Source organism: Geotrypetes seraphini, chromosome 7, assembly GCF_902459505.1.
Source record: "Geotrypetes seraphini chromosome 7, aGeoSer1.1, whole genome shotgun sequence".
Classification (NCBI taxonomy): Eukaryota; Metazoa; Chordata; class Amphibia; order Gymnophiona; family Dermophiidae; genus Geotrypetes; species Geotrypetes seraphini.
The window spans coordinates 175,834,775-175,853,257 of record NC_047090.1 but is presented as its reverse complement, the minus strand read 5'-3'; the positions used below and the strand labels follow the sequence as shown (position 1 = coordinate 175,853,257).

At 46.0% G+C, this 18,483-nt stretch overlaps 1 protein-coding gene across 4 annotated transcripts in view; it reads right to left on the bottom strand.

Annotated features, from left to right (window-relative positions):
• Positions 1–18,483, bottom strand: part of PPP4R3A (protein phosphatase 4 regulatory subunit 3A) — a 220,116-nt gene that overhangs the window by 130,790 nt on the left and 70,843 nt on the right. For all 4 annotated transcript variants that reach the window (XM_033952661.1, XM_033952662.1, XM_033952663.1 and 1 more), the window contains one exon: positions 8,138–8,236. In XM_033952661.1, coding sequence (XP_033808552.1) covers positions 8,138–8,236 — 99 coding nt within the window. The remainder of the gene's footprint in view (positions 1–8,137; positions 8,237–18,483) is intronic.

Here is an 18,483-nt window from a genome sequence, read left to right as displayed (position 1 = left end):
CTTCCTAAATTCTGAGCATTATTTTGCCACTGTAACTGAGTGTTATTTTATTTTGCAGAGTGCCAATTTACAGAATCGTAATGCTACATTTTGACATTGTTACAGATCATTGATTGAACTACCGTATTTTCACGCATATAACGCGCATACGTGTATAACACGCATATGCGTATAGCGCGCAGGTCCAAAGCATTTCTGTAAAAAAAATTCTATATAGCACGCACACGCGTATACCGCGCATGCTGCTAAAACCTCCTCCCGCCTACTCCCTCTTCTGGCCTGCGAACCGACATCCTCCCCCCCGCTTGCGTCACCCCCCCTCCCGCTTGCGTCACCCCCCTTCCCCCGCGATCCTACATCCCCCCCAGCACCGCAAAGACATCTCTTACCCGATTTGGCAACAGCACCAGCACCAATGCACAGGACGTGCCAGTGCCCAAAGATCCTCCCTCGTTGGGCTGGGTTGGGCGGTGCGAGGGAGATCCTCCTTCTTCCCTGTGCCAGGCTGGACTGGGCTTTGAGCATTTGCGCATGCTCAAAGCCTTCTGGTCTCACTCTCTCCGAGATTCTGAATCTGAGAATCTCGGAGAGAGCGAGACCAGAAGGCTTTGAGCATGCGCAAATGCTCAAAGCCCAGTCCAGCCCGGCACAGGGAAGAAGGAGGATCTCCCTCGCACCGCCCAGCCCAGCCCAACGAGGGAGGATCTTCGGGCACTGGCACGTCCTGTGCATTGGTGTTGGTGCCGGTGCCCAATCGGGTAAGAGATGTCTTTGCGGCGCTGGGGGGGATGTAGGATTGCGGGGGAGGGGGCGACGCGAGCGGGGGGGAGGATGCCGGTTCGCAGGGGGGATGCCGGATCGGAATGAAAAAAAAAATTTGTACAACGCGTTCACACACATAACGCGCATGGTTATGCACGGTTTGTAATATGCGTGAAAATACGGTATATCAACGAAAAGTGGAATTTTCAAGTGTGAAACTCCGAGCCATCATGAAGTTCCTAGTCCTGCAGAAGAAAATTCCAAAGGAAATCCATGAATGTATGAAGCAAACACAGTGGAAGATTCTCAAAACTTCACAATAAAATCTAATGGACTGCTACCGATGTCACTCTTGTAATGACTTCAAAAAAGCAAGTCATTCTCAAAAGACCCCGCATGCAAATAAGATGTTCACATAGGCTCACTAAATTTACTTGAGATGAGTCGCTGGTGTTAGCAATCAGCACTTGTGCAAAATACATCCACATATTTTTTTTTAAAAACCCAAACCAAACTGAAGATCATCAGGAGAAATGCTCACTTTCTCCCGCCGCATTTGCACAACCTCCAGGCCCCACCCCTAGCAGCGGGAGAGATATCCACTATCTCACGCCACAACGCACAATCCCCTGACATTAATATCTACCCCACCCACTGAGATGCTCAATCTCTCCTGCCATATTGCACAATCCACCAACACTACTACCCACCCACCCCTCTGCAGGAGAGATGCACACTCCCTTCCTTTGCCCAAAATGGCGGGTCTTCCCCTTTCCGGTGCATCCTGGGATGTGCAAGGGAAGGGGCCTAAGGCTCTGATGGGCCCAGATGCCTTAGGTTCCTCCCCAGCGCATCCCAGGATGCATTGGGAAGAGGAAGGCCCGCCATTTTGAAAGAGGCGAGCCTGTAATCCGGAGAAGGTAGGCATCCTTCTGGCTAGACTTCGCGAATAAGATAAGTGGGGGCTGTTGGGGGCGCAGGAAAGTGGCTTTGTGGGGTTGGGTGAAGGCAAGAGGGAGAGGGCATCTCTTCCACTGCAAGGTGGGTAGTAGTGTCAGGGGATTATGCGGCATGGCGCGAGATTGGCCATCTCTCCTGCCGATCTTGCACATCCCAGGATTTAAAAAAAAAAAAAAAAAAAAATCTACTAGGGGAGAGTTCCACAAGACAGGCTCAGTCCAGGGACTTCACCAACAAGTGGGGGTGTCTTACTCTGCTTGTCTTTGGAGAATGTAATGTATGTACTTACTAGAAGTGACCTGGGATTTGAACCTTGGACTTTTACACCAAATACCAGGACTTTACTTCTGAACAAACTTTTCTCAACTGAAGGCGATATGAAACCGAAGATCGGAGGCTCAGGAGAACTAAAAATGGAAATTGGCATATGTTCCTGTGAGTTTAAGAGTTGTTTCTGAGGTCTTTGTTTAGAAGTGAGAAACAAAGTTAGGGCCACCAAAGAATTTAAGAATAACGTTGGCTAGGTTGCAGTAGAATGTGAGAAACAACCGTGCAACTAGAGGCATTTCCCAAAAGTAGAACTTAAAAAGATTGGTGGTGGAACAGAAAGTCCACTAGGCCAGTAAGAAAGAAGTAGAAACTTGTAAACAAAACATTCTGGTGCCTTGTAGAAATACAGGTAGAAGCAAGTAGAGAGCGCACACTGCTTGAGGTATGCAATCAGATGATACAGTGGAAGAAACTAGAAACACAGAAGTATTGTAAGAAAATATACTACTATGCAGAACAAATACAACAGAACAGTCGGAACTTTACTGCATACATGGTAAGTCCTAATGTACGAAGGAGGTCATATGCATATCATAATAAATAGAGCGTGAAAGCTAAAGGGCAATCAGTAGAACTAGAAGCTAATGAGTAAATATAATCCATTACAGGGGTAGGAACATGCAATCAAGAGGCTCGAGCTGCTGTCATGGTTGTGACTAGAGAATGACACGGGGAAAAAATCTGTCCCCGTCACCGCCCCGTCCCACCATCCTCTGCACCGCCCCGTCACCGCCATTCCATTCACCGTCCCGTCACCGTCACTGCCATCCCTTTCACCGCCCCGTCACCGCCACTGCCATCCCATTCACCGCCCCGTCACCGTCCCCGCAGCATCCATATAAGCCTTAGTACTCTAATATTTAGCGTATTCCATTCTTATAAATCAAAGTTCCTGCTGCTGAACTAGAGAAAGAGATGTTCAGCTGGCAGGGCTTTGTTTATAAATTTTTATTAACACAACTAATATACCACCATAATGTTTCCGACAGAGGACAAGTATGCAATAAATGCATTTTGCTGTTTCAATGCCAGTGCTCAGCAGAACAACAGACAGCAATATGGACATTCACCTTATGTAGTACTTTTTTAATATATAAAAATAGGCAAAATTAGTTGCTGTTTTATCATTATATTTTCTTGCCATTATAGTATTCTTCATTGATCATTTTTCTTTTTAAATTCAAAACAAATTCAACCTATCTTGTGTCCCAGCATGAATTCATGTTTCACTCAATTGGCTGTTTCAAGGGAATTAACCCTCCAACTTCCATTTTCAAAAATACCCAATGTTGTTCCTTCTATGAGCAATATTTAAATTATGAGGAACAACATTGGGTATTTTTGCTGAATTGTGTGACACCATTTGGGCTGAACATGAAGATTGAAAATGCCTGGTTAGCCCTGGACAGATGATTTGAACAGCCAGGAGCCTGTCCTGGCCATTTAAATCATTTTGAATATCTAGTCCAATGATAACACTGCACAACAATTTTTTGGTTAAGTCTTGATTCCTGAAAAGTTTTTGGTGATTATGACAGGTACCAACTTGGTATGCTCAAATATGGTTTTGGTTTTACTGCATCACGTAAGAACTATGAGAAATAGACATTTTTATGTTTACTGACAATAAAATATATAGTCAAGTTTACGTTTCGCACAAGCGACTAAATGAAACAGAATTAAAAGTGTTTTGCTCCCGAGTTTCTTTTATATTCAGTGTCTGGTGCATCACGTTGTAGCATCCAACAATAGTCGGCAAGCATTGACGGATTCCAATTGCCCTGGTATCGTTTCTCCATCGTAGCTATGTCTTGATGAAACCTTTCACCGTGCTCGTCACTCACAGCACCGAGATTTGCGGGGAAGAAGTCCAAGTGTGAATGGAGGAAATGAATCTTGAGTGACATATTGCACTTCATTCTCTTGTATGCTTTGAGAAGTTTGTCTACCAGCTGAATGTAGTTTGGGGCTCTGTAATTGCCCAGAAAATTGTCAACAACGTCTTTCAAGGCTTTCCAGCCAATTTTTTCCGGCCCAACTAACAGATCTTCAAATCGCTTGTCACTCATAACATGTCTGATCTGGGGGCCAACAAAAATACCCTCTTTGATCTTGGCATCAGTTATTCTTGGGAACATCTGTCTTAAATAACGAAAACCTTCCCCTTCCTTGTTCATTGCTTTCACAAAATTCTTCATGAGTCCCAGTTTAATGTGAAGAGGAGGCAAAAATATCTTTGTCGGGTCAACAAGCGATTCATGTGCTACATTTTTCTGTCCTGGAACTAACTTTTTACGGAGTGGCCAGTTCTTTCTAGAATAGTGCGACTCTCTGTCTCGGCTGTCCCATTCGCAGATGAAACAGCAGTACTTTGTATAGCCAAGCTGCAGTCCTAGTAACAGAGCAACGACTTTGAGGTCTCCACAGATATTCCAGTTATACCTGGTATACTGGACATACTTTAGTAACATTTCCATATTCTCATATGTTTCTTTCATATGTGCTGCATAGCCAACAGGTACTGAAGGATAAACGTTGCCATTGTGCAACAGAACAGCTTTCAGGCTTAACATTGACGAATCAATGAAAAGACGCCACTCTTCCGGGTTGTGATCACAACCAAAGACCGAGAACAATCCTTCAATGTCACAACAGAAACAGAGACTGTCGACTTGTGCAAAAAATTTGGTTATATCATGATGCCGGTCTCGAAACACAGAAATTTTCGTACCTGGTGATAGCAAACACCATTCCTGCAGTCTCGAACCTAGCAGCTCAGCTTTTGCTTTTGACAGACCCAAATCTCTGACCAAATCGTTCAATTCGGACTGTGTTATCAGATGTGGATCGCCTGATGAGGATGGTTCAAAATCCGGGTCAATGTCACTGTTAGAACCCTGCACTGCAGTTTCTTCATCTGGTTCGTCTAAGGTCCAATCCTCTGGTGGTTTCGGAACTGGAAGACTGTCATCATGTGGCATGGGTCTCATTGCTGAAGGCAGATTAGGATATTCAATTGACTTCTTGTTTTTGGCAGAGAAACCAGACACATTAGTCAAACAGAAATAACAGTCCGTCACATGGTCTTTCTGTTCTCGCCATATCATCGGAACAGCAAATGGCATCGTCTTTCGAGTACCTCTGAGCCAGGCTCTCAGACTAACAGCACATGTCGCACAGCAAATGTGAGGCGCCCATTGCTTGTCTTGATCACCTATTTTGCAGCCAAAATACAGATGATAGGCTTTCTTTACAAGGGCAGTCATCGAACGTCTCTGAGGCGTAAGTGTATATTCCCCACAGATATAGCAGAATGTGTCGCGGCTGTTACGACACCGACGAGACATATTGCCCGACACCAAAACGTCTATAGCATCAAGCTTACTTACTGTTATATTGCTACAGCTACTATACTACTATACTTTACTATACTGATACTATATACACACACGGACTATCTATATTAACCAAATGAGCAGGATCGGTGTATGGAAGCCACCATTATAGCATGGTGAGACAGCGCAAGCTCGTTCAGACCTGCCCAGACATGCCCAGGATGTCATCTTCCATAAAACAGCTTCCAACCTGGCTAGATTTTATGCATGGACATACCCAGGCGGCACAAACCGTTGTTGATAAGACACTTATGGGAGAAAAAATTGTTTGCATCCAAATATAAGAAAAAATCACGACAAAATTGAAGATTTCTCTGAAATGGTACGTGATGGGTAATTTTTGATGTAATATTCATGATCAGCACCCAAAATTCTATAAGAAACACCCAGCAGTGTTCAGGAAGCAAAAACTTTGTTGTGCAGTGTAACATAATTAGGGTGATTATAGAAACATAGAACTTTGTTGATCACTAAAAACAGTGGAGACTAAGGGTCTATCAAGCTCAGCATCCTGTCTTTGACACTGGCCAGTCTTGGTCTTTGGAACTGCCCATTGTGTCAGAAGCAATAGGGATTAAGTGACTTGCCCAGGGTCACAAGGAGTGTAGTGTAGCTCTAACCACTGGATTTAGAAGTTGGCTTCTTTTGGGATCTTTAACTCATCATCGCTAGGACTCGAATCTGAGTCCGTGGCACCTAACATAGAATGGAATTAGTATGGCAAAGTAATGAAGAATGGTCCAGCAGCCCCCACCCTCCCTCCACCTCACCTTATATTCGTTCCGAGTTTGCCGGCTTCCTTTTTCCCTAGCCGCACGCGTTCAAAAAGCCGTGCATTTAGCCAGCTCCCTCCCTCCACCTCACCTTAAACTTCGAGTTTTCCGGCTTCCTTTTTTCCGAGCCGCACGTGTTCAAAAATCCGTGCACGCGCGGCTGCGCGAATCAATCAAACGTCTCCTCTCCTGCAACTTCCTGTTTCCGGTTGCGTCAGAGGAGAAGATTGATTGACTCGCGCAGCCGCGCGTGCACGGATTTTTGAACACGTGCGGCTCGGAAAAAAGGAAGCCGGAAAACTCGAAATTTAAGGTGAGGTGGAGGGAGGGAGCTGGCTAAATGCTACGGGCGGGCGGGCGGTGGCTGCGGGGACCGTGCGATCCTTGATACCTCACTGCGGAGACAAGACCATTCACCGCCCCGCGGGCGGTGAATGGCCTTGTCCCCGTCGCCGCAGCGACTGCTAGTTTTCTTCCCCGTTTTCGGCGGGTGACCCGCAGCTAAAATGCGGTGGCCACGGGTAAACCGCCACCGTGTCATTCTCTAGTTGTGACCATAAAACTCAATTTTAGTCTCACCATTCCAAAGCATTTTAGTCTAGAAGTTTTGGGGCTTCTCTAGATACTGTTTGATGTATTATAAGCGAGTTGTTTTGTGGCAATGGTGTAGCAACAGCTTTTTTCTGGCAATTCTACCATGCAGCCTATTTTTGTTCAAGTATCTCCTTATTGTGCATGCTGAATCAGCCACATCAATTTGTTTCAGTAGAAGTTGCTTGTGGGTTTTTCTTTGCATCCCTTCAAAGTTTCCTGGCTGTTGTGTCAGAAATCTTCCCGACTGGGGCTTGGTATTAACAGAATCCATAATTTTACACTTCATGATTAGAGTTACTTTAAACAGTACTGATTGGCATTTTCAAATCTTTGGATATCTTTTTATATCCTTCTCCTAATTTCTAAAATGGAACTACTTTTTCTCGCATATCCTTTGATGGTTCTTTTGCTTTCCCATGCTTCAGTAACCAGCAAAGTCATAAGAACATAAGAATTGCCATACTGGGACAAACTGAAGGTCCATCAAGCCCAGCATCCTGTTTCCAACTGTGGCCAACCCAGGTCCCAAGTACCTAGTTAAATCCTAAGTAGTAAACAGATTTTATGTTATATATCTTAGAAATAAGCAGTGGATTTCCCCAGCTATCTCAATAATGACCTGTGGACTTCTATTTTAGGAAATTATCCAAACCTTTTTTAAACCCCGCTTAGCTAAATAATTTCACCACATTCTCCGGCAACTAATTCCGGTTTATTACACATTATGTGAATAAATATTTTCTCCAGTTTGTTTTAAATCTACTATTTAGTAGCTTCATTGCATGCCCCTAGTCCTAGTCTACCCTTTCCACACCATTCATTATTTTCTAGATCTCTATCAGCCCTGGATGAAATGCACAAAGGTTTCTCAAGAGCTAAGAAACTCATTGACACTAATTATAATCAAACAAGGCATAGGTGTGGATATGTACCCTTCATTGCGATCTCAACCAGTGTGTGTCAATTTCAATGTATATTATCAGCCCAAACATTCAAGGGTATGTAAACTTTTGATTGCTAAAGGACACACACAATTCTGTAATGATAGTTAGCTTCATCCTACCAATATTCCTAAATTAAAGAATAGTGTTTTGCAGGATCACTCATTTTCCACAAATGGTACACATCTTACAAATTGTGCCAGGGGTATGTAAAATTATGAGCACATCTGTAGTCTGTATTAAGCTTTAGTAAAAGAGCCCCTAAGTCTCACTGCATAAAATAGGATCTGTGCTATAAGAGCATGAGTAATACATCTTAACAGTAGCCAATGTTGACAACTATACCCCTATTATACATGATTTTAGGCTGTTAAAAACATACCTGGCATATTTTTTCCCAAATCTCATCACATCCTGCTTTTTCTTGAAAGCTAAGTGCCAAGTCATAATTTTCTGCTTCAGACCATACAATCAAAGTGTCCTGAAGGGAAGGTAGAAAGAGGAGGAAAAAAAAGGTATTGTTCAGAAGTGCATTAAAAAAAGCATATTTTGTTGATTATATCACTCATGAGCTTTTTAAGTTACTTTAGCAAGGCAATATGAAAATTTAGAGCTTTACTTTATAAATAAGACACTTAAGGGCTCCTTTTACTAAACGGTACTAGAGGATTTTAGCGGGTGCTGGCGAGGTAAATGCTCCAATGTTCATAGAATTCCTAAAAACCTCTAGTGCCATTTAATAAAACCCAGGGTTAATGTGAAGTTAAAAAAGCCACCTATTTTATAAAGACAGCATTGATGCTTTACATATTAGGTGCTCAGATCCAAATGTATGTAGTACAGTGCAAATCCTGATGCACAAATTTACACCTGCCTCTTTTCCACTCAAACTAAGCCCCTAGGAATGTCCATGTGCAGATCAAAAGTTATGTGCACACTTTACATACATTTCAGTTTTGTACAGAAAAATATTCTACTGCTAGTTTTTATTCATGCACATTTGATTTTAGTTCTTGTTTTGTTCTAATTCTATCAACAATGTTAATTTTAGTTTTTAATTCAGTTCAGTCCTCTCCCAAAATTTTTAGTTCTTATTCAGTTCGCAAACTCATGACAATTTCAGTTCTTGCTTTTTATTTTTTTTTTAATTGTGATCAAAGTAGATACAAATATAAGTATATCAAGAACAGCCCTCAGAATATAACAAGCACAAAACTTAGGGGGAAATTCTAGAAACAATACATAAACTTAAGCATTGGTAGGAACCCTAAGTTAACTGACAAACACCATTTAAAACAGAAAAAAAAAAAAAAACCCCAGCATAATTAAAGCACCTACCAGTGCCTAAATAATATGTGCTGGAATTGAGCTTACACAAGTGCTTTACAGAGTTTAATACTACTATGGGTGTAGCTAATGTCGGAAGTGGTATTAGGTGCCATAAAGCACCTACATAGGCGTGATTCACAACAAAGATAGGTGCTTGAAATGTGGGTCTGCAAAACCCTGGCCTACATTTCCAATTTCCCGGAGATGCAATTCACTGTATAATGCTGTTGTGTGATTGACAAACAATTGGCATTGATATCAGTGCCGTATAGAGAATCCGGTCCTTAGTGTCTTTCTCAATGTGAAACCAAACTAATACCACAAACAATGCCCAAAATAGTTATTTGAGTTTAGCATTTAGTTTCTGAAATATTCATTTCCAAGCAACAAACAAAAGCCAACAAAGAAAAACATCAGAATATCACATACACATAACTTGGTGCTTTTTCAGAGTAAACCAAACCAATAGCCATGACTTATGAGTGCTTTTCTCAGTGTAAAGCTAAACCAGTACCAGAAAGAACTGTTTAGCATTTAGGCCTAGATTCACTAAACTTACCGATCCTGTAAGGATGGTCGCAAAACCAGTTTTACTGTTCCCCGACCCGATTCACTAAACTGTCCGATTAATCTCCCATCTGATACGATCTACCCATGCAAATGAGTAAAACCCCATGCAAAATAGCCAAGTGACTGATTAACTAACAATTGCTTAGCTATTTTGAATCGGGTTTTACTATCCTAAAACCTGATTGCTGCAGACCTATCGGTAACTATGTTACTGACAGGTCTGCCTGGTTTGTTTTTTTTCCATTTTTTTTAAATGGCACTGTTATTTTGTGTGTATTACACACGCAAAAAATCTGACCAACAAAAAAACACAAAAAAAAACAAACCCAAAAAAATGGCAGGAGGGATGCCGACTTCCTCCTGCCATCGGCCCAAACTGCTGGCTGAATACTCCCCCCCACGCCCTAAAATGGCAGGAGGGATGCCCCCTGCCCTCCCCTAGCTCATACCTGTTGTAGTTGGGAGCAGGTAGAACCACAAAACCTCCTGCTCCTTTGCCCGGCCCAGACGCCCCGGTGCATGTGCCTTCCTGCCCGATGTAGGCTCAGGGTACCTCAGCTCTGTAAGCAAGCTAAGAAGCTAACCAGGGGAGGTGGATGAGTTGTGAGAATATCTGCCTGCTGTCCCTGGACAAGCAGGCAGCATATTCTCACATGTGGGACTCCCTAGCATAACTAGAATGGGATGGAGGAAGTGTTGGCCAATAAAAAAATACATTTTGCAATACTGCTTGGCTGAAGTGATCATCCCATCTGGAAAAAGATTAGTGAGATGTGAATGTATGAACTGAAGACCAAGTAGCAACTTTACAGATCTCATCAACATTATCCCGAAAGGTACCAAGCTGTCAGATGCAAAGACTGAAGATTGGGATGTAAAAGAGATCCTTGACTTTGCGTGAGAAGAGATCAGGGGTATTGGTTCCTTGAGATTGAGATGAAGCAGTAAGAAGAACCACAGTTGTCTGGGCCGAAGAGCTATGAGGATCATGGTGGTTTTCTCTTGTTTGAGCTTGACAAGCGTCTTGAGGATGAGAGGAATTGGGGGAAACGCATAGAGAGACTTTCGTGTCCAATTCAGGAGGAAAGTATTTGCTTCCAGATGCTGGGGAAGAGTACTGCCAGGAACAAAATTGGGGAAGCTTGTGATTGAGGAGGGGGAGTACAAACACGTCTATTTGAGCAGTCCCCCAGTGAGAAAATATCTGATGCAAGACTGTAGAGTTGAGCACCCACTCCTGTGCTGGAGAAATCTGTCAAGTTTGTCAGAAAGAGAATCCTTCTCCTTGAATACAGACAGCTTTGAGGAATATGTTGTGAGCAATTGTCCTGTGCCAAATCCTGTGGGCCTCCTGAGAGAGAAGGAGGGACTCTGTTCCTCCTTGTTTATGTAATGTATTGCAACCTGATTATGCGTGTGTTTACAGAGGACTTGATTGGCTATCAAGCTGCTAATAAGTTTTAAGAGCAGTGAGAATGGAGCCAAGTATGACAAGATTGATGTAAGACTTTTGTTCTTGGGCAGATGAGTGATCTTGCGAAGGATGTGCAGATGAACTCTCCAAGCAATCTGGAGGAGTCTGTGGCCAGAAGTATCTGTTGTGGAGGGATTTGAAACAATAGCCCTTTGGAAGATTTACTAAATCCATCCGCCATTGCACAGATGTAGAGATGAAGATGTGAGTGAAATCTCTTGTGCCACATGGCCTGCGGGCACCAGGTGACATAATAGCAGGAGCAGATCTGACAGATAAAAGAGTTTCCCAATTTTTAAAGAGAGTTTGTTTAAACATGTCATGTAATGGCAAGTTGGAAAATTCTCTGGAAGACTCAGTAAAATTGAGTATGTCTGAAAACTCTGTAAGTAAAGATGAATTATCATCCATTGGGAGAGATATGTCCTTGGCTAGATAGCTAATGTATGGGGTAAAGACGTTTCAAAAGGCTCAGGTTCTGAGAAGAGATCACAGCCTGTATCAGATCTTGATGTCTATGAGAAAACTTCCAATGCTTCCGGTACCGATGCAATGAAGATGAAGAGAACATGTGATGTGGAGAGGTAGTATCACGTCTGTTATTGAGAAAGACATGGGGAAAGCCACTGCTTGCCCTGGATCGGCAGCATGGAATATTGCTACTCCTTGGGTTTTGGCTAGGTACTAATGACCTGGATTGGCACTCTGAGAATGAACTACTGGGCTTGATGGACCATTGGCCTGACCCAGTAAGGCTATTCTCATATCTTCACCGTATTTCCTCGAAAATAAGACCTACCCTGAAAATAAGCCCTAGCATGATTTTTGGGATAGGTCTTACTATAAGCCTTACCACCAAACGCACAGTTACTTACCGTAACAGGTGTTATCCAGGGATAGCAGGCAGATATTCTCACGAATGGGTGACATCACCGACGGAGCCCCGGTATGGACCACTTTAAAAGTGCATCGGCACTTTAAGTGCTTAGAAAGTTTGCGATAACCCGAACCGCGGATGGGCGAGTGCCTTCCCGCCCGATGTAGGGCGTGTGGTCCTTCAGTTAAGATAAGCCAGCTAAGAAGCCAACCCAGGGAGGTGGGTGGGATGTGAGAATATCTGCCTGCAGTCCCTGGATAACACCTGTTATGGTAAGTAACTGTGCTTAATTCCAGGACAAGCAGGCAGCATATTCTCACAAATGGGTGACCTCCAAGCTAACAGAGATGGGATGGTGGGAGTGTTGGCCTAAGAAAATAAATTTTGTAATTCAGATTGGCCGAAGTGCCCATCCCACCTGGAGAAAGACTCCAGACAGTAGTGAGAAGTGAAGGTATGAACTGAGGACCAGTTGGCAGCTTTACAGATTTCCTCAATGGATGTAGAATAGATCTAAGGAAAGCAACAGAAGCTGCCATAGCTCTAATTTTGTGGGCTGTGACACGACTCTCCAGTGCCAGACCAGTCTGAGCATAGCAGAACGAGATGCAGGCAGCCAGCCAGTTGGAAACCGTTCTCTTAGATACAGGATGCCCCAACTTGTTTGGGTCAAAAGAGATAAAAAGCTGGGGAGATGTTCGATGTGGCTTTGTCCGGTCAATGTAGTAGTCCAAAGCCTGCTTACAGTCCCAAAGTATGCAAAGCAGTTTCTCCAGCATGAGAATGAGGCTTAGGAAAAAACACTGGTAGAACAACTGACTGATTGAGATGAAATTCAGTGACAACTTTTGGAAGAAACTTTGGATGTATACGCAGAACCACCTTGTCATGATGAAAAATTGTGAAGGGTGGATCTGCTACCAACGCTTGTAACTCACTGATCCTCCTGGCAGAGGTGAGAGCAATAAGGAAGACCACTTTTCAATAAGAAACTTGAGATGAGCTGTGGCCAATGGTTCAAATGGTGGCTTCATCAAACTAGAAAGGATTACATTAAGGTCCCAGATGACAAGTGGAGGCTTGAGAGATGGTTTCATATTGAAAAGTCCTTTCATAAACCTGGAGACCAAAGGATAAGTAGTCGGAGGTTTTCCCTCGACTGGCATGTGGAAAGCTGTAATAGCACCGAAATGGACTCTGATAGATGTAGACTTGAGACCAGAGTCAGACAGATGAAGAAGATAATCCAACACCAATTCCACTGCCAAGGAAGTTGGATCATGATGATGAAGAAGACACCAGGAAGAAAACCTAGTCCACTTTTGTTAGCAACATTGCTGAGTGGCTGGATTCCTGGATGCATCTAGAATTTGACAAACAGGCCGAGAAAGATGTAAGTGAGATGGATTCAGCCTGAGAGAAACCAACCTGTCAGGTGTAGTGATTGCAGGTTGGGATGCAGAAGTGATTCCTGATTCTGAGTGAGCAGAGTAGGATATACTCCCTGGAGCTGAGTTGAAATAGAAGGGAGAATCAAAGTTGCCTGAGCCACCGTGGAGCAATGAGAATCATGGTGGCTGTTTCTCTCTTGAACTTGAACAGAGTTCTCAACATGAGAGGAAGTGGAGGGAATGCATATAGAAACAGGCCCGTCCAATCCAGAAGAAAAGCATCTGCTGCCAGACGGAGAGGAGAGTAAAGCAATGTTACTTACCGTAACAGTTGTTATCCAGGGACAGCAGGCAGCTATTCTCACTAGTGGGTGATGTCATCCGACAGAGCCCCGATACGGACATCTTGCAAGCATGTCTTGCTTGAAGAAACTCAGAAGTTTCGAGATGCCCGCACCGCGCATGCGCCAGTGCCTTCCCGCCCGATGTACCGGGCGTGTCTCCTCAGTTCAGGTAGCTAGCCTGAGAAGCCAACCCAGGGGAGGTGGGTGGGACGTGAGAATAGCTGCCTGCTGTCCCTGGATAACAACTGTTACGGTAAGTAACATTGCTTTATCCCAGGACAAGCAGGCAGGTATTCTCACTAGTGGGTGACCTCCAAGCTAACCCCAATGGGATGGTGGGAGAGTTGGCAACTTAAGAGAACAAATTTTGTAACACTGTTTGGCCAAACTGTCCATCCCGTCTGGAGAAAGTATCCAGACAATAATGAGAGGTGAATGTATGAACCGAGGACCAAGTGGCAGCCTTACAAATCTCCTCAATCGGTGTCGATCTGAGGAAGGCAACAGAGGCTGCCATTGCTCTGACCTTATGGGCTGTGACCTTACAAGGAAGGGATAATCCAGCCTGGGCATAGCAGGAAGAGATACAAGCCGCCATCCAGTTGGAGATGGTGCGCTTCGATACAGGTCGTCCCAACTTGTTTGGATCAAAGGAGACGAAAAGTTGAGGAGCAGTTCTGTGTGGCTTTGTGCGATCCAAGTAGAAAGCTAAAGCACGTTTACAGTCCAGAGTGTGTAAAGCAGGTTCTCCAGGGTGAGAATGAGGCTTTGGAAAGAACACTGGAAGCACGATGGATTGGTTGAGGTGAAATTCAGAGACCACTTTAGGCAGGAATTTCGGATGAGTACGGAGGACCACCTTGTCATGATGGAATACTGTGAACGGGGGATCCGCCACTAGGGCCTGAAGCTCACTGACTCTGCGAGCAGACGTGAGGGCCACCAGAAAAACCACCTTCCAGGTGAGAAACTTAAGGGGAGCCTTGTTGAGAGGTTCAAACGGAGGCTTCATGAGTTGAGACAGGACAACATTGAGATCCCAAACCACAGGAGGAGGTTTGATAGGAGGGTGGACATGGAAAAGTCCTTTCATAAATCTGGAAACCACAGGATGAGCAGACAGAGGTTTCCCCTGAAGAGGCTGATGGAAAGCCGCAATAGCACTCAGGTGGACTCGTATAGAGGTAGACTTGAGACCAGACTGAGACAGGTGTAGAAGATAGTCCAACACAGAGGATAGGGAAGCTCGCTGAGGCTCCATGGCATTGGAAATACACCAGGAAGAGAATCTAGTCCATTTTTGGGAATAGCATTGTCGAGTAGCAGGCTTCCTGGAAGCCTCCAAGACCTCCCTCACTGCTTGAGAGAACTGGTGAGGAGTTACCAAGCTGTCAGGTGAAGAGACTGCAGGTTGGGATGAAGCAGTGATCCCTGATGTTGAGTAAGCAGAGAAGGAAACACTGGAAGAAGGACTGGTGTCCTGCTGCTGAGTTGAAGCAGAAGGGAGAACCAGGGTTGTCTGGGCCACCGAGGAGCTATCAGAATCATGGTGGCTTGGTCCGATTTCAATTTGACCAGGGTCTTTTGAATGAGAGGAAATGGAGGAAATGCGTACAGAAATTGATTCCTCCAATCCAGCAGAAAAGCATCTGCCTCGAGGCGATGAGGAGTGTAGATCCTGGAGCAAAACTGAGGCAGCTTGAAGTTGTGGGGGGCAGCAAAGAGGTCTATCTGAGGCGTCCCCCACTGAGCAAAGATCTGATGAAGGGGGTCGGAATGGAGCGTCCACTCGTGAGGCTGCAAGAGACGACTCAATTTGTCTGCCAAGACGTTGTCCTTCCCCTGAATGTAGACAGCTTTGAGGAAGGAGTTGTGGCGAACAGCCCAATCCCAGACCCGAAGAGCTTCCTGGCAAAGAGGGGCCGAGCCCGTGCCCCCTTGCTTGTTGACATAATACATGGCGCCCTGGTTGTCTGTATGGATGAGGACCACCATGTCGTGAAGCAGATGCTGGAAAGCTTGGAGAGTGTTGAAGATGGCTCTGAGCTCCAGAAGATTGATTTGATGGAGCCGTTCCGCACTGGTCCAGAACCCTTGTGTGCGAAGACCATCCAGATGGGTCCCCCAGGCATAGTTCGAAGAATCGGTTGTGAGAACTTTCTGGTGGGGAGGAGAGTGAAACAGCAAACCTCTGGAGAGATTCGAAGAGGTCATCCACCAAAATAGAGACTGCCGAAGAGCAGAAGTGACTACGATGTGACGGGACAACGGGTCGGATACCTGAGTCCACTGAGATGCCAGGGTCCATTGAGGAATTCTGAGATGCAGTCTGGCAAAAGGCGTCACATGAACTGTAGATGCCATGTGGCCCAAGAGGACCATCATGTGTCTCGCTGAGATGGATTGGCGAGAAGACACCGACTGGCAGAGTAGAAGGAGAGCATCCATGCGCTGAGGAGGAAGGAACGCTCGAAGTTGAATGGTATCCAGGTTTTGCTGGTCCAACGGAACCGGCTCGACGGCCCGGAGCCGAAGCAGAGCCTGAGCCTCCTGAAGAAGAAGAGCGGTCTGCGTCAAGTTTGAAGGATACTCTCTTGGCGGGTGGTCCGGAGGGACCCGTTGGAAATGAAGAGAGTATCCCTCTCTTACGATGGTAAGGACCCAAAGGTCCGTGGTAATGGTCTCCCATCAATGACAAAAATGATGGAGACGACCCCCAATGGGAAAAATGGGGGGAGGCAGAACGAGGTCGGTTATGCTCCCTGGAAGAGAGTCAAAAAGGCTGAGTAGCCTTGGGTGCAGCCGGCATCTGAGGCTTCTGCTGAGCCTTCTGGGGGGGCTGTCTCTTCGCAGGTTGTCTCGCTTGAGGAGTTTGGCGAGGAGTATAACGCCGCTGGTAAATCAAAGGCGGCCTAGTAGGTCGAGACTGTTGAGGCTTGGGCTTAGGCCGTAGGATAGACTGAAAGGACTTCTCATGATCCGAAAGCTTCTTAGTAACAGTCTCGATAGACTCATCGAACAGATCCGCTCCCGCACAAGGCACATTTGCAAGCCTGTCTTGGAGGTTCGGATCCATATCAATCGTACGAAGCCATGCCAGGCGACGCATGGCTACCGAACAGGCGGCAGCACGTGCCGAGAGCTCGAAGGCATCGTAGGAGGATTGCATCAGCTGGAGGCGTAGCTGGGAAAGGGTCGCCACCACTTCTTCGAACTCGAATCGAGCCTGAGCATCGATGAAAGGGATAAACTTGCGGAGCACCGGCAAGAAGAACTCCAAATATGAAGAAAAGAAGAAATTGTAATTGAGCACTCGAGACGCCATCATAGAGTTCTGGTAGATACGTCTACCAAACTTATCCATCGTCCTCCCTTCTCGACCCGGTGGTACTGAGGCATAAACCTGGGAGGGATGAGATCGCTTGAGAGAGGACTCGACCAGGAGGGACTGATGAGAGAGTTGAGCCCCCTCAAACCCTTTGTGGTGGACGATGCGGTATCGAGCATCCAACTTGCTGGGAACTGCAGGGATGGAGTATGGCGTCTCAAAACAGCGCATGAATGTCTGGTCAAGCAGTTTATGCAGAGGAAGCCGGAGCGACTCCGCCGGAGGGTGAAGTAAATGCATGGTGTCTAGATACTCCTTGGAATATCGAGAACCAGTGTCCAAAGTCACATCCAAGTCATCCACCATTTGACGGAGGAAGGAAGAAAAGGACAGTTGGTCCGCCAGCGCCGGCCGGAGAGACGGACTAGAAGAAGTAGAAGCCTCCGGGTCCAGAGAGAACTGAGAACGGCAAGGAGAATAGGATGTAGATGGTTCCTCATACTCCGGTCCCTCAGGCGGGGATAAATCCGACGAGGAGTATCCCATACGCTGCATCTTCTTTTGCGGGGACACCTCCAAATGACGTGAAGAGTGTCGAGACGAGTGTCGAGATCGATGCCCCTCCCGGTGACGGGATGGAGAACGTGAACGCCTATGCATCGCACGGTCCCCCGAAGCCTCCACGGAATGGATGGGACTGGATGCGGTGGATCGTAGAGGTGGCAAGGATGCGGACTCACGCGCTGCCACCCAGGCCTGGTATGGAGTGCGGAAGAACTCTTCCTGCGAGGTAGTATGCCCAGGGCTTCGATTATCAGCGGCTGGTATAGTACTCTGATGGCGAGGAGGCGTGATGGGCTCCAAAGGCGGCATATCACTAAAGGAAGCCCGCCGCGAGGCCCCCGCCGCCCTCCGCCGATCCTCCTCGTCGAGTAGCGAGATCGAACGACGAGGAGGAGGGGGAGGGGGCGGCCCGCCCCCCGGGACCGGTACCGGGAGGTCACCCTGGATGGAGGCGATGAGCCGAGGTCCCATAGTCTGCATAAGCTCGACAAATTGAGCTTCCAGCAGGGATCGCAGCGAAGCCGATATGGAGGGATCCGCACCGAAAGGGGGTCCTCCAGCACGGTCTTCGCGCTCCTTTGCAGCCAAGTGCTTCTGCTTGCTAGCCTTAGGCACTTTGATGACCACCGGAGGGACAGTGGACGGCGGAACCTGAACCGAGGAGACGGGAACAGGCACCGGCGTCGAACTCGAGGCTGAAGTTGGGGCGAACGATGCCGGCTTCAAAAGGCCAGATGCAGGAGTTGACGATGCAGGTTTCGCATGGACCGGCGAAACATCAGCAGAAGTGGAAGCAGACGGCTCCTTAGCAGTCTCCATCTTAAACATCGACTCCCACAGCAAGCAGCGCC